The sequence below is a fragment of the Eumetopias jubatus genome, unplaced genomic scaffold (assembly GCF_037043125.1).
Source record: "Eumetopias jubatus isolate StellerSeaLion01/CBP00866 unplaced genomic scaffold, mEumJub1_p1.0 scaffold_6, whole genome shotgun sequence".
NCBI classification, from domain to species: Eukaryota; Metazoa; Chordata; class Mammalia; order Carnivora; family Otariidae; genus Eumetopias; species Eumetopias jubatus.
The window spans coordinates 50,266,763-50,281,113 of NW_028274812.1; the positions used below are offsets into that span (position 1 = coordinate 50,266,763).

Sequence of the window (14,351 nt, forward strand, 5' to 3'; positions counted from 1 at the left end):
GTCTTTGCATGAGCTGTATTTTTTCAGTATGTGCCAGCATCTGTGATTTTGTTGTTTTGTAATTGATCTGAATTGTTGAATTATTTAGAAAAGTTATTTGTTAGTGATGCTTCACTTGTTTTATAGTGGACAGTAGTCCTGACGAGGCTCTGGTACATCTTCTTGCTGGTTTGGAAAATGATGGATATCAGGGGGGAAGAAATAGGATGCCATCACCATGTCATTTCTTTGGAAACACTAAAAATCCCCAAAATAGTGACGATGAAGAAAATGAACCACAGATTGAAAAAGAAGAAATGGAGCTTAGTTTGGTGATGTCTCAGAGATGGGACAGCAATATTGAAGAACCTTTTGCCAAAAAGAGGTAACTTTTTAGTTATTTCAGTTACTTTAATAATTTCCTGTTGTCATTTATCACTATTCTTTAATTAGAAATGATTTTTTACTATTATTCATAATATAAATACCTTATAAACTAAATAGTCGTCTTTTGGGGCACCTGGGTGGCTCAGTTGGTAAGCGGCTGCCTTTGGCTCAGGTCATGATCCTGGGGTCCTGGGATCGAGCCCCATGTCTGGCTCCCTGCTTAGTGGAGAGCCTGCTTCTCCCTCTCCCTCTGCCTGCCACTCTGCCTACTTATGCTGTCTATGTTTTTGTCAAATAAATAAATAAAATCTTAAATAAATAGTCTTCTTTTAAATCCCTTTAAAGTAGTGCTTTATTTTTCATGTGGCATAACTTCATATTCTAAGCAAAATAAGATTTTGCTACGTTCAAAAAGACTAAACCTAGGTGTTGTTTTCCAGTTTTATTGAAAGATTAAACCTAAGGGTTTTTTTTTTTTCAAGTTTTATTTAGATATAATTGACCTATATCACTATGGGAGTTTCAGTTGTACAGCATAAAGGTTTGACCTTACATATATTATGAAATGATTACCACAAATAAGTTTAGTTAACATTCATCATCGCATATAGATAAAATAAAAAGAAATGGAGGGCAAAAAAGGAAAAAAAGGTTTCTTCTTGTAATGAGAACTCTCAGGATTCACTCTAACAACTTTCCTCTTTAATCCTACAGGAGTGGTAACTATAGTCGCCATGTTGTACATTACATCCCTAGTATTTATCTTATAACTGTAAGTTTGTACCCTTTGACCACCTTCCTCCAGTTCCTTCTACCCCCATAAACCTAATTTAGAAATTATAAATATAGTATTAATATGTGTGGCTAATAAGTGGGGCAAAGAAGAAGTGCCTCCTTACCTGTAAACTAGGAAAAAGAATGCCCCCTGAGAGTTATATGGGTTACAGCAACAGTTACAGAGTCAGCTTGAAGACAAGAAATAGCCTTTAGGTCTGATTAGACTGAAGGAATTAAATATTAAAAGTAAATAAATAAAGAGTCTCAGAAACAGACACTGGTATTCTGGTCCATTTCTCAAGCTAAATGAATAAGATGGCACTGTGGTTTTCCAAATCAGTCTCTTGTGAGACTAATTGGTTTGAGTTATATGTTCTGTGTGTAGAAAAAGATGAGTCCTCTGAGCCTGAAACACTGAGTATGCCTCTCCTTTAAACTTATGTAGACAATACTAAAACTTCTGAACTGTTTGTTTGAAATTTTCTCTTGTTATGAGTATACATCAGAACTCTTTCTTCTATATTTTCACAGTATGCTCCCTCATAGAATTCCATTTTCATCCTATGGGTGGAGAATCCAGACCTACAAAATAATATTTCATACTTTTCCTAGCTTCATTTACTCAGTTCCCTTTGCTGTGACGGTGATAAATCATTCAAAGACTCAGCCCTTGACCTTTGAAGAACTAATGCTACCTGGTCCAGACAGAATCGGTATTTGATTTCCTGATAGATTTGACCCTCAACAATGTCATAAAATGTCTTTTGTCAGTATTTCCTATCTGTTAAAAAAAAAAAAGTGAGGTGAAAGACAATTTTTTATAGCTCATCTATAAATCTTTTTTTCGATTTTTTAATATAAACTTTATAAATCTTTCCGTGAAATATCCTACTGGGAAATGCCTCAACCACATCAACCTATAAAATGGCTTTGTTCTTGTTTCTCTGTTCTGATTTCTGTAATAATAAATTCTCCCCAACATCTGGAAGTTTGCAACTTCAGTGTTGTATTTGACTTGCCCTCCTTTGCTGTTCTATCCTTCCACCCCCCTCCCTCCCAAGGTAATGTCCTAGTTTGGGCCTTCATTATCATTTATCTGGAACACTATGATTCACTTTTTAACTGGTCTCCTCCTTGCCTCTAGTTCTCCTTTATAAAAGGGGTAATAATTATGATTATTAAGTAAACATGGGCACTTGAAAGGGAAACAGAGTATCAGGAACCTTCATGTGTTCAAGTCATGCTCTACAGTTTTTATATCCTTTTTAAATATGGTTATTTAGGGGAATGTTATAATCATATTGAGTCTTAATTTCAGCCACACATTTGGTAAAGTCTTACATAACATCCTTGTAGATAAGGAGAATACATGGCAGTAGTGACCAATTAGGTGGGTTCACAAGAACTTACATGACTTTTCATTTAAAAAACAACATAAATGCTTAAATGCAAAGTATGCTAGATTGGATTGAGATCGTCACAAATATTAGAGATTGGTAATTCTTTGGGTGACGATATAGATCCAAAAATGCCTCGAAACTAAATAGGTGATGCCTAATAAAGTATATAGACTCATGCAAGGGCTGTATCTAGATGAAATATATAGTCATATGTTTAGGTTCAGTCAGTCAACTTTATAAATACACACTAGATAGACCTTCAGCTCACTCTGGGCTTAACAAATTCTGTGGGAAAGCCATGATTTTACTTTATTAAGAGCACAATAGGGATGCCTGGGTGGCTCAGTCGGTTAAGCATCCGCCTTTGGCTCAGGTCATGATCCCAGGGTCCTGGCATCTAGTCCCACATTGGGCTCCCTGCTCAGCGGGGAGCCTGCTTCTCCCTCTGCCTGCTGCTCCCCCTGCTTGTGCTCTCACTCACTCTCTCGCCTATGCTCTCTCTCTCTAGCAAATAAATAAATAAAATATTTTTTTAAAAAAAGTACAGTAAGTCTGTAGTGTTGCCAAAGTAGTGATTTTAATTATTAGCTACCAGCTGTACCTAGGGTAACATTTATTGTTCTAACAGATTTTTGGATTTTATTAATAAAATAATTACAGTATTTACTTGATGTATTTGTCTTGCTGTAATAAATTGGATTGCTTCTTTCATATTTTAGCAACGTGTTGACTATTTGATATTTCTATTTGATCTTGTGGCATTTCACTTTTTCTTATTTCCATTTGTTTTTCTCTCTTGATTGTTTTATTTTGGTATTTCTTTGATTTTACCTTTAGTATCATTAGCATTTTTTCTACAGTTTCTTAGATGATATCTTATTAGCTATTTATACTTCTATACTTTTATACCTTTATACCTTATACCTTTAAGTACATGCACACTCAAATATATAAAATTCTTATAAAGTCACTATCTACTTGTTATCAGTAGTGTCAGCCTGTTTAAAATCATAGGCATGGTTTGTCCCACAATTAATGAATGCTTATATTTCATTGACTGGACCAATTCTGTGAAAACCATGCCCAAGTCAACCTTGGGAAAACAAACCTAAACATTTCATAAATGCACACTAGAAAGAGATTGAAAAATAGAAGTATGGTGTCTAGAAAAGGGGTTCTTCAATTGTATGTGGATGTTATATTCTGCCCTGAGTACCATATTTTAAGAATCCTGAGAAAGGAAAGGAAAAGGAAAGAAGAGGAAGAAAAGGAAGGATCTGTGAACACTGTCACTTTTATTTATTTTTTTAATTTAAATTTAATTAACATATATTATTGGTTTCAGAGGTAGAGGTCAGTGATTTATCAGTCTTACATAATACCCAGTGCTCATTACATCACGTACCCTCCTTAATGTCCATTCCTCATTTTCTCCATCCCCCCACCCCCTTCCCCTCCAGCAACCCTTAGTTTCCTATGATTAAGAGTCTCTTATGGTTTGTCTCCCTCTCTGATTTCATCTTGTTTTATTTTTCCCTCCCTTCCCCTATGATCCTCTGTTTTGTTTCTTAAATTCCACCTAGAGTGAGATCATATGGTAATTGCCTTTCTATGATTGACTTATTTTGCTTAGCACAATACCCTCTAGTTCCATCCACTTCATTGCAAATGGCAATATTTCTTTTCTTTTCTTTTTTTTTTTTTTTTGATGGCTGAGTAGTATTGCATTGTGTATATATACTACATCTTCTTTATCCGTTCATCTATCAGTGGACATCTGGGCTCTTTCCATAGTTTGGCTTTTGTGGACATGGCTGCTATAAACATTGGGGCGCAGGTGCTCCTTGGAATCACTACATTTGTATCTTTGGGGTAAATCCCTAGGAGTGCAGTTGCTGGGTCATAGGGTAGCTCTATTTTCAACTTTTGGAGGAACCTCCATGCTGTTTTCCAGAGTTGCTGCACCAGCTTGCATTCCCAACACTGTCACTTTTAAAGAACAGTAGGAAGAATAGATAATGTTTGGTCTAATTAGAGAGGAATTATGGGACAAATTATAAATGCCTTCAAATATTTTAGAGTTATGTGGAAAATAGCATAGGCTGCATATAGCAACACATGACAAAAGCAGGAATAACGAATGGAATTTGGAAAATTCTGTGTAATAGAGGAAGAAAATCACTAGCAATTAATAATAGAAAAGATTAACCTGTGAAACAGCAAGCCCCTTATACTGAGAATGTAAAAATGGAGATTTTGTCATCTGTTAAAAATAAGGTTTTTGCATTGAGTAGAAAATTGGACTAGATGACCTTTAATAATTCTTTCGGCTCTTAAGACAATGATTTTAGTACAAATTGTGATTTGGTAAAGGATTAATGTAGAAACTGTTGTATGTAAAATTAAGGGGCATTATCAAATTTTTGAGACAAGAGAAAGAAAAACTTAGGTATGGATAGAAAGGAAAGTATTGAGCTGGGACCTAGTGAAAAAATTTAAATCGGTAAGAGATGAATCCTGAAGAGATTATCTATCTGGAATTCACAGCCCATCTGAATTCTTTAGTAACCCACTTTAGAGCCAATGCTGGGATTGGCTCAACACCTGTACCACTTCCTAGCCCCTCTGATCCCTGTTTCCTCTTTCAGCCTCACCTGAGTACCCCCTTGCTTACCTTTTTGTTTGTTTTTTCCAGTTCACAGTGTAGAGATTATATATTTGTGGAGACTTCTTAAAATATGCCGGGATGCCACCTTTTTAGAAGTTAGTGGGTTCTCACCCCAGCTGTAATCTATATCTAATAATAGGATGAGGGGGAGAATATAAGGAAGAACATGATTAGATATGGTAGTCCAGGATAGTGTGGAGCTTTGGATACAGGAATGATGGTGTTTTCTAGCTCACACGAAAAGGATTTTAAGTTTGTCTGCAGTAACTTTTTATAGGACATGATACTAAAGCAAAATAAGTCTGCTTTTCTAAGGTTATAATTTTCAGATCTTTTCAGTTTACTATTACAGCATCAGATTAAGCAAATTTTACTAATCTGACATGCTTTTTTCTATGATCATACTCACTAGTGAATCTTAATATTCTGTAGATCACTGTGTAGAAATACCCATAGAAGCTCAACTGAAGAAGATGATTCATCTTCAGAAGAAGAAATGGAGTGGAGTAATAACAGTTTGCTTCTAGCCAATCTTTCTATACCTCAGTTAGATGGAACTGCAGATGAAAATAGTGGTAAGTAAACTAATACTGAGAGCACTTCATGATTTAGCAGCTAAAGATGTATTTGATTTTAAAACTGTAATCACACATATAAAATTGGTTGAGTGTGAGGCTTTGACAACACTATCTGTTATGTTTCATCCTTCTCTAAGATTTTTTTCTTTTGAAAGAATGTGGATATATGCTTATTTCTCATTTCTAAGAGGATGACATTTGTAAATCACTGATTTAAAACTTCATAAACTTTAATCATGTTAACATTTAAGTAGCATAAGAAACTGTAAGAAATATGTTCAGATGTTAACTGGAATTTAAATAAAAACTTGAGAAAAGGGGCGCCTGGGTGGCTCAGTCGTTAGGCATCTGCCTTCGGCTCAGGTCATGATCCCAGGGACCTGGGATCGAGCCCTGCATCGGGCTCCCTGCTCCGCAGGTAGCCTGTTTCTCCCTCTCCTACTCCCCCTGCTTGTGTTCCCTCTCTCACTGCGTCTCTCAGTCAAATAAATAAATAAATAAAATTTAAAAAAATTTTAAAAACCAAAAACACTTGAGAAAAAATATGCTCAGCTTATTTGAAGTGATAATACAAAGAAGCATATTGTTTTATGAAAAATTTTCAAGGTGACAGGTTTTTCCCTGTTCACCACAAAGGCACTGAATATTAATCTATTTTTTTAAATTTTTATTTTTAATTTTTTTTGAGAGAGAGCGAGAACATGAGCCGGGGGAGGGCAAGAGGGAGAGGGAGAGAATCTCAAGCAGGTTCCATGCTCTGTGCAGAGTCCAATGCAGAGCTCGATCCCAGGACCCTTAGATCATAACCTGAACTAAAATCGAGAGTTAGATGTTCAACCAACTGAGCCACCCAGGCACCCCTAATATAATTTATTTCTCACCAAAGGAATGTGTTTAAAATAATGACTAATAGGGGCGCCTGGGTGGCTCAGTCGTTAGGCGTCTGCCTTCAGCTCAGGTCATGATCCCAGAGTCCTGGGATTGAGCCCCACGTTGGGCTCCCCACTCCGCGGGAAGCCTGCTTCTCCCCCTCCCACTCCCCTTGCTTGTGTTCCCTCTCTCGCTGTGTCTCTCACTGTCGGATAAATAAAATCTTTAAAAATAAAAATAAAATAAAATAATGACTAATAATCAAGTATAACTGACTCTTGATTATTTAGATTGAGTTATTATCTTAATAGGAATGACCTTTTGAGATAACCATTTTAAGCATAGAAACTTAATTTCATATAGTTTCTTTCATGGTGTTAGTATGGAAAAATATTTTAAAAATTAAAAGCATGGAAGTGAAATAAATTCTTTTTTTCCTGATTTCAGACAATCCATTGAACAACGAAAATTCTAGGACCCACTCTTCTGTGATTGCAACAAGCAAGTTATCAGTAAAACCTTCCATCTTTCACAAAGATGCTGCTACATTAGAACCCCCATCTTCTGCTAAGATTACCTTTCAGTGTAAACACACAAGTGCCCTTTCTTCCCATGTTTTGAAGAAGGAAGATTTAATTGAGGAACTTCCACAGCCAAACAACATAGAAAAATGTCTGGATCATTCTTCTTTTACAAATGAAAGCACTTACTCTATGAAATACCCTGGATCTTTGAACAATTCTGTCCATTCAGAAAACTCTCATAAAGAAAGTAAGAAAGATATCCTCCCAGTATCTTCCTGTGAAAGTAGTATTTTTGATTATGAAGAAGATATTCCATCTGTTACAAGACAAGTACCAAGTAGAAAGTATACAAATATTAGAAAAATTGATAAGGATGCCCCTTTTATACATATGAACCGTCATAGTAGTGAAAATACATTGGGCAAAAATTCTTTCAACTTTTCTGACCTAAGTCATTCAAAAAACAAATTATCCTCTGAAGGAAATGAAAAAGGAAACAGCACAGCTCTAAATAGTTTATTCCCTTCATCCTTAACTGAAAATTGTGAATTGCTCTCATGCACAGGAGAGAATAGAACTATGGTACATTCTCTTGATAGCATTGCTGATGAAAGTGGGCTAAATAAACTTAAAATTAGATATGAAGAGTTTCAAGAACATAAAACAGAAAAGCCAAGCCTCAGCCAGCAAGCAGCACATTATATGTTTTTTCCCAGTGTTGTTCTTTCCAACTGTCTCAGTAGACCACAGAAACTCTCTCCTGTCACATACAAACTACAACCTAGCAGTAAACAGTCCCGGTTAAAAATGAATAAAAAGAAGCTTATAGGTCATCAAGAGACTTCTACCAAAACTAGTGAGACTGTATCCACAAAAGATAACTGTATACAAAATAATCCTTGTAATAGTAATCCTGAGAAGGATAACGTGTTGGCCAGTGATTTAATTAAAGTCACCCGCGGAGCTTTTGAAAATAAAACACCCGCAGACAGTTTCATAGACTGTCACTTTGGAGATGGAACCTTAGAAACTGAGCAGTCCTTTGGATTGTTTGGAAATAAATATACACTTAGAGCCAAACGCAAGGTAAATTATGAGACTGAAGATAGTGAGTCAAGTTTTGTAACACATAACTCAAAAATTAGCCTACCTCATCCCATGGAAATTGGTGAAAGTTTAGATGGAACTCTCAAATCTCGAAAACGAAGAAAAATGTCTAAAAAGCTACCCCCTGTCATCATAAAGTATATTATTATTAATAGATTTAGAGGGAGAAAAAATATGCTTGTGAAGCTAGGAAAAATAGACTCTAAGGAAAAACAAGTTATATTGACAGAGGAAAAAATGGAACTATATAAAAAGCTTGCACCTTTGAAGGATTTTTGGCCAAAAGTACCTGACTCCCCTGCAACCAAATATCCCATTTATCCACTAACACCAAAGAAAAGTCACAGAAGAAAATCAAAACATAAGTCTGCTAAGAAAAAAACTGGTAAGCAACAAAGGACAAATAGTGAAAATATTAAAAGAACTCTGTCTTTCAGGCGAAAACGGTCACATGCTATCCTGTCTCCTCCCTCGCCATCTTACAATGCTGAAACCGAAGACTGTGACTTGAATTATAGTGATGTTATGTCTAAACTAGGTTTTCTTTCTGAGAGAAGCACAAGTCCCATAAATTCTTCTCCCCCTCGCTGCTGGTCTCCCACAGATCCAAGAGCTGAAGAAATGATGGCTGCTGCAGATAAAGAAGCAATGCTTTTTAAGGGTCCTAATGCATGTAATAACAAGACTGTTAATTCCCGTATGGAAAAAAATAGTCGAGCAAGAGCTCAGGTTAAGAAATCAAAAACTAAGCTTGTTAATCCCTCTGTAGTTACTAAGAAAAGGAACAAACGAAATCAGACAAATAAAGTAGATGATGGAAAAAAGAAACAGAGAGCAAAACAGAAACAAAAAACAAATGAGAAAGTTGTGCCAAGAAAGCATATAACAGTTAAAGATGAAAAAATAAAATCTCAGTCTGGTACTGAAGTTAAGTTTGTGCTGAAACATCAGAATGTGTCTGAGACCTCAAATAATTCTGGAGGCTCTCAATTACTTTTTAAACAGAAAGATGTGTCACTAATGGGCTCTGCTATAGATCATCCCCTTTCTGTTCCCTTGCCCACCGGAATTCATGCACAACAGAATTTATCTGGTTGCTTTCCTTCTTTTTTAGAAAGCAAGAAGCCTGTAGATTTGCAAACATTACCCAGCTCACGAGATGATTTGCATTCATCAGTTGTCTGTAGTTCTTTGGGACCTGGAATCTCAAAAATTAATGTTCAGAAGTCTCATAACCAAAATGCTATGTTTACTCTAAAGGAATCAACCTTGATTCAAAAAAATATATTTGATCTTTCCAACCATTTGTCTCAAGTAGCACAGAATACACAGATATCTTCGGGTATAATGTCTCCAAAGACAGAAGAGAATGCAAATACACAAAAAAACTATTTGTCATCTATCGGAAAGTTAAATGAATATCGTAATTCCTTAGAATCAAAGCCAGACCAGGCGTATGCCTCTAATTTTTTGCATTGCAAAGACAGTCAGCAGCAGATTGTGTGCATGGCAGAACAGTCAAAGCACAGCGAAATTTGTTCTCCAGGAAATGCAGCTTCAGAGGAAAGCCAAATGCCTAATAATTGCTTTGTAACTTCCTTGAGAAGTCCAATCAAACAAATAGCATGGGAGCAAAAACAAAGGGGCTTTATTTTAGATATGTCAAATTTTAAACCTGAAAGGGTAAAACAGAGGTCGTTGTCAGAAGCAATTTCACAAACCAAAGCACTTTCTCAGTGTAAAAGTCGAAATGTGTCAACACCTTCAACATTTGGTGAAGGCCAGTCTGGACTGGCAGTTCTAAAAGAATTGTTACAGAAAAGACAGCAGAAAGCACAAAATGCAAGTATTATGCAAGACCCATTATCTAATAAACATCAACCAAACAAAAGTATTTCTGGTTCCCTTGAACAAAAAACAATTAAGCGAACACGATCGGTAACAAGAAAACCTCGAACTCCCAGAAGTACAAAACCTAAAGAAAAAATTCCCAAACTTCTTAAAGTAGACTCTCTAAATTTACAAAACTCTGGTCAGTTGGATAACTCTCTATCAGATGACAGTCCCGTCTTTTTTTCAGATCCAGGTTTTGAGAGTTGTTATTCACTTGAAGATAGCTTGTCTCCTGAACATAATTATAATTTTGATATTAATACAATAGGTCAAACTGGATTTTGTAGCTTTTATTCTGGAAGTCAGTTTGTCCCAGCTGATCAGAATTTGCCTCAGAAATTCCTAAGTGATGCAGTTCAGGATCTTTTCCCGGGACAAACTATAGAAAAAAATGAGTTTTTAAGTCATGATAACCAGAAGTGTGATGAAGACAAACATCATGCCTCAGACTCAGCCTCGTGGATTAGATCTAAAACTCTAAGTCCTGAACTATTTGAGAAGTCATCCATAGATAGCAATGAGAATCATCGCCACAACCAGTGGAAAAGTAGCTTTCATCCTCTAACAACTCGCTCCAATTCAATAATGGATTCTTTCTGTGTCCAGCAGCCAGAGGACTGTCTAAATGAAAAATCCAGATTGAATAGGAGTTCAGTAAGCAAAGAAGTGTTTCTTAGCCTCTCACAGCCAGGCACTTCAGACTGGATTCAAGGTCATACCAGAAAAGAGATGCAACAGTCTCTTGACTCAGTCAATACCTCTTTTACTACAATACTATCCTCCCCTGATGGTGAACTTCTGGATGCAGCCTCTGAAGATTTAGAATTGTATGTTTCAAGAAACAATGATATATTGACACCAACTCCTGATAGTTCACCAAGGTCTACCAGCTCTCCCTCACAATCTAAAAATGGCAGTTTCACCTCTCGAACTGCTCACATTCTGAAACCACTTATGTCCCCACCAAGTAGAGAAGAAATTATGGCAACTTTATTGGATCATGACCTTTCAGAAACTATTTACCAGGAACCATTTTGCAGTAATCCTTCTGATGTACCGGAAAAGCCCAGGTAATCAGAATTATTTTTTCCCCTTGAGTCACTCTGAATAATTATAATGAATGTAACATTAGTACATGACTGCTAGTTTTCTGGCTGTAATATACTGTATTTACAAGTAAATCATTGTAAAAGTGGTTCATAATTATGGACTTTTGAGAAAATTCACTAACTAGCTGGATGATTGCACCTTGAGAACTTTAAGTTGATAAGTGTTGGTCTTAGATGTCACTGTCAACACTGTGTCAGCATTAAGGATTAGAGATGCAGAGGCTCACCATGACATGATGCCAGATTAAGAAGGATGTCATAATACTTGAAAAGTACATTTATCATTTTAAAAATGGTATTTATTTCTAAAATTGTAAACTTTTTTACAATTTTTAAAGAACTTTATTTTTTAAACATGTTTGAACATGAGCATACATATGTTTTAAGTACTTTTATGATATATCTCTAAATGAAGATTATTTTAAGTTGTTTGTATTATAATATATCCCTTTCTTTTCATGTTGCTAACATCTTCAATCATACTGTTACTACTGTTAGTTTGTACAGTTATTAGGGATGTAAGATGGACTTCACTTCCCTTTATCTCTCCTTTTTTTAAAGAAGGCTAATTGAACATAAAAAATTTAAAAATAAAATAATAACCATACAAATAGACTACTTAAAAAGGAAGTAATCCCATAGTTCTATGTGGTAAATAAGAGAAAATGTTAGTTAGCTCTCTGAAATTTCTCCCTCAATAATGAACTTGAATTTCTTCAGGCTATTGGAAATACAATCGTTGCAAAGGAATTGGTAATGTGGGGTCAGACTAGTACAAAGATTTGTGAATGGAGAGAATTTGAATCCATGTAGGAGGCTCCACTCAAAATAAGAATAACCAAACTAAAATCCATAGAAAATAAATAAAATATTGTAGCCAGACGCTGTGCCAAAATGAGTCCTACAATATGATAAATTTGGTGCCATGATAAGGAATAATTTGAAAATAAAACACTGTTAATATGTAACCCAGTAACATAAAAAAAAAAAAATCTCAGAGAGGCAGTAGACAGATGCACAGACACACTACACACACATGCACAGAGCCAATAGCAAAACGCGAAGGCATCAGTATTGGTTGGTTTATTTATAATAAGCCAGTAGTTAAGTAGGTATTCTGTACCTCTTGCATCACCAAGGTAGAATATAACTGATAGGAGCTAAGTTGGGGAACATGACTTAAACCAGGCCATTTAAGTGATGATTTTTGTTCCTCCCCCACTGTGTCTTTGATCCCATTTACCAACCAGTTGCAAGGAGAGGCAGTTCATTTCAGCCATCCCGTCAGAAGCAGAGGAGGGTGGCTAGGACTGCTGTGGCCAACTTAGCTTAGTCTAAATGATAGAAGAGATATGAAGAGTTAACTAAGGCAAGAAGCCACACCATGTTGTACACGAACCTTCAGCAGCACCGTGTTCCTGATCCTAGTTGAGAAGACACAGTGAATACCAGGATTTTACCCAGCAGATCAGCAATAATGCATGAGTCTATTTAAGAAGGGATTGAGAAAAATGATCAGAAATATAGGGTTGAAGTTCCCTCCTCTAAAGACTTGAAGTGGAAGACAGAAAATTTCCTCCCCACCCTTCGTAATACTCAGTTTTACAGTTTTACAGTTTTACAGTTTTGTTTTGCTTAGTACCTTTATGCGGTCTTTTAACACAAATGGGACTCTTTCTTTATTTCACTGCCAGAATGTATGAATATCTGTTCCTTAGGCATTAGTTTCCATTATTTGGGGGGCTTTGGCTCTGTCAGTAGTGATTATGATGTATTTTTTAATTGAACTGTTTTTTCTGCCTCAGCCTTACATATCTAATTTTTAATTCTCAGTTAACTTACCATGTGTTAGTCATTAACTCTGTTGGTGTTAGTTGTTGTCCAACTTTGAGACTTGTCCTGCAGCTGAAATAAAAGGTTGATAGTCATTATTATTATTAAACATATTTATTATGTTTAAAAACAATTTTTAATATAAAACTATTCACTATAGTAAATTTAGGAGGTATAAAAGAATAAATATCACACCATTTCTCTACCTATCAACAACCACTCTTAATATTTTAATGTTTTTTTTCAGTTTTTTTAATGTATAGTTTTTATTTTGTTTTATGAAATGTGATCTTACTATGTCACAGTATCGTATACAGATTTTTTTCACCTAATATTCTATTATAAACATTATCTAAATTATGAGTTTCTTGGAATATCATTTTAATGACTACATAATTTAATCACATGTATATTTTATTGGACAGAAAATTTGTTCCCTGTCCTGCCATTGTAGATAATTATGTGATTATTGTTTTCTTCATGAAGCATTTCTTATATTTTGAGGTTTTTCCATATAGTCTTAGAAGTAGGATTACTAAAAAATTTAAGGCTTTTGATATATATTATGACATGAATTATAGCAATTACATGCTGCTGACAATTTTCAAGAGAGCTGAATTTACCACACCTCACCAATTTTTGTTATTTTTTACTTCATTATGATCTCTGTATCATTATTAGAGTTGGCTATGTCATATAAAATGTGTACTCATTTTCTTCAGTAGCAATAGTCTTGCTTCTAATTTTTCATATAGCTGGGAGGTGGTTATGGAGTTAACTATTAAGGGCCAAAGTCTTTCCATGTAAAGGGGAAAAGGAACTGTGGTAACCCTTCAGCTCCAAATCAGAAAACATGAATCCAGTTCATTGAATTTTATGTAGAGAATGACCAGGATGTTTGGGAAATCATGCCCTAGGAGAAGTAATTGAAAAAACTAAGAACTTACCTTCATGTCCATAAAAGAGATACCATAAGGAAGAAAAACTAGACTTTCTTGCTACATCAGACAGAGATAGTACCAGTGGATATATGTTAGAGAATGAGGTTTAGCTTGGTATTTCCAACTGTTGGAAACTAAATCAGGCTACCTTTTAATAGTGATTCCCCACATACACATACATTATCAGCATTTATGCTACACATTCTGTGGGCTCTGCCAACTTAAAGTTCTTATGTTAATGTTAAGCCTTGCCACGTAAAGGGGAGAAAGAATTACGGTAATTTT

General features: G+C 35.5%; 1 protein-coding gene across 3 annotated transcripts in view; it reads left to right on the forward strand.

Annotated features, from left to right (window-relative positions):
- Nucleotides 1–14,351, forward strand: part of REV3L (REV3 like, DNA directed polymerase zeta catalytic subunit) — a 177,263-nt gene that overhangs the window by 85,431 nt on the left and 77,481 nt on the right. For all 3 annotated transcript variants that reach the window (XM_028104163.2, XM_028104166.2, XM_088023889.1), the window contains exons 11-13: nt 127–364; nt 5,644–5,786; nt 7,107–11,253. In XM_028104163.2, coding sequence (XP_027959964.2) covers nt 127–364; nt 5,644–5,786; nt 7,107–11,253 — 4,528 coding nt within the window. The remainder of the gene's footprint in view (nt 1–126; nt 365–5,643; nt 5,787–7,106; nt 11,254–14,351) is intronic.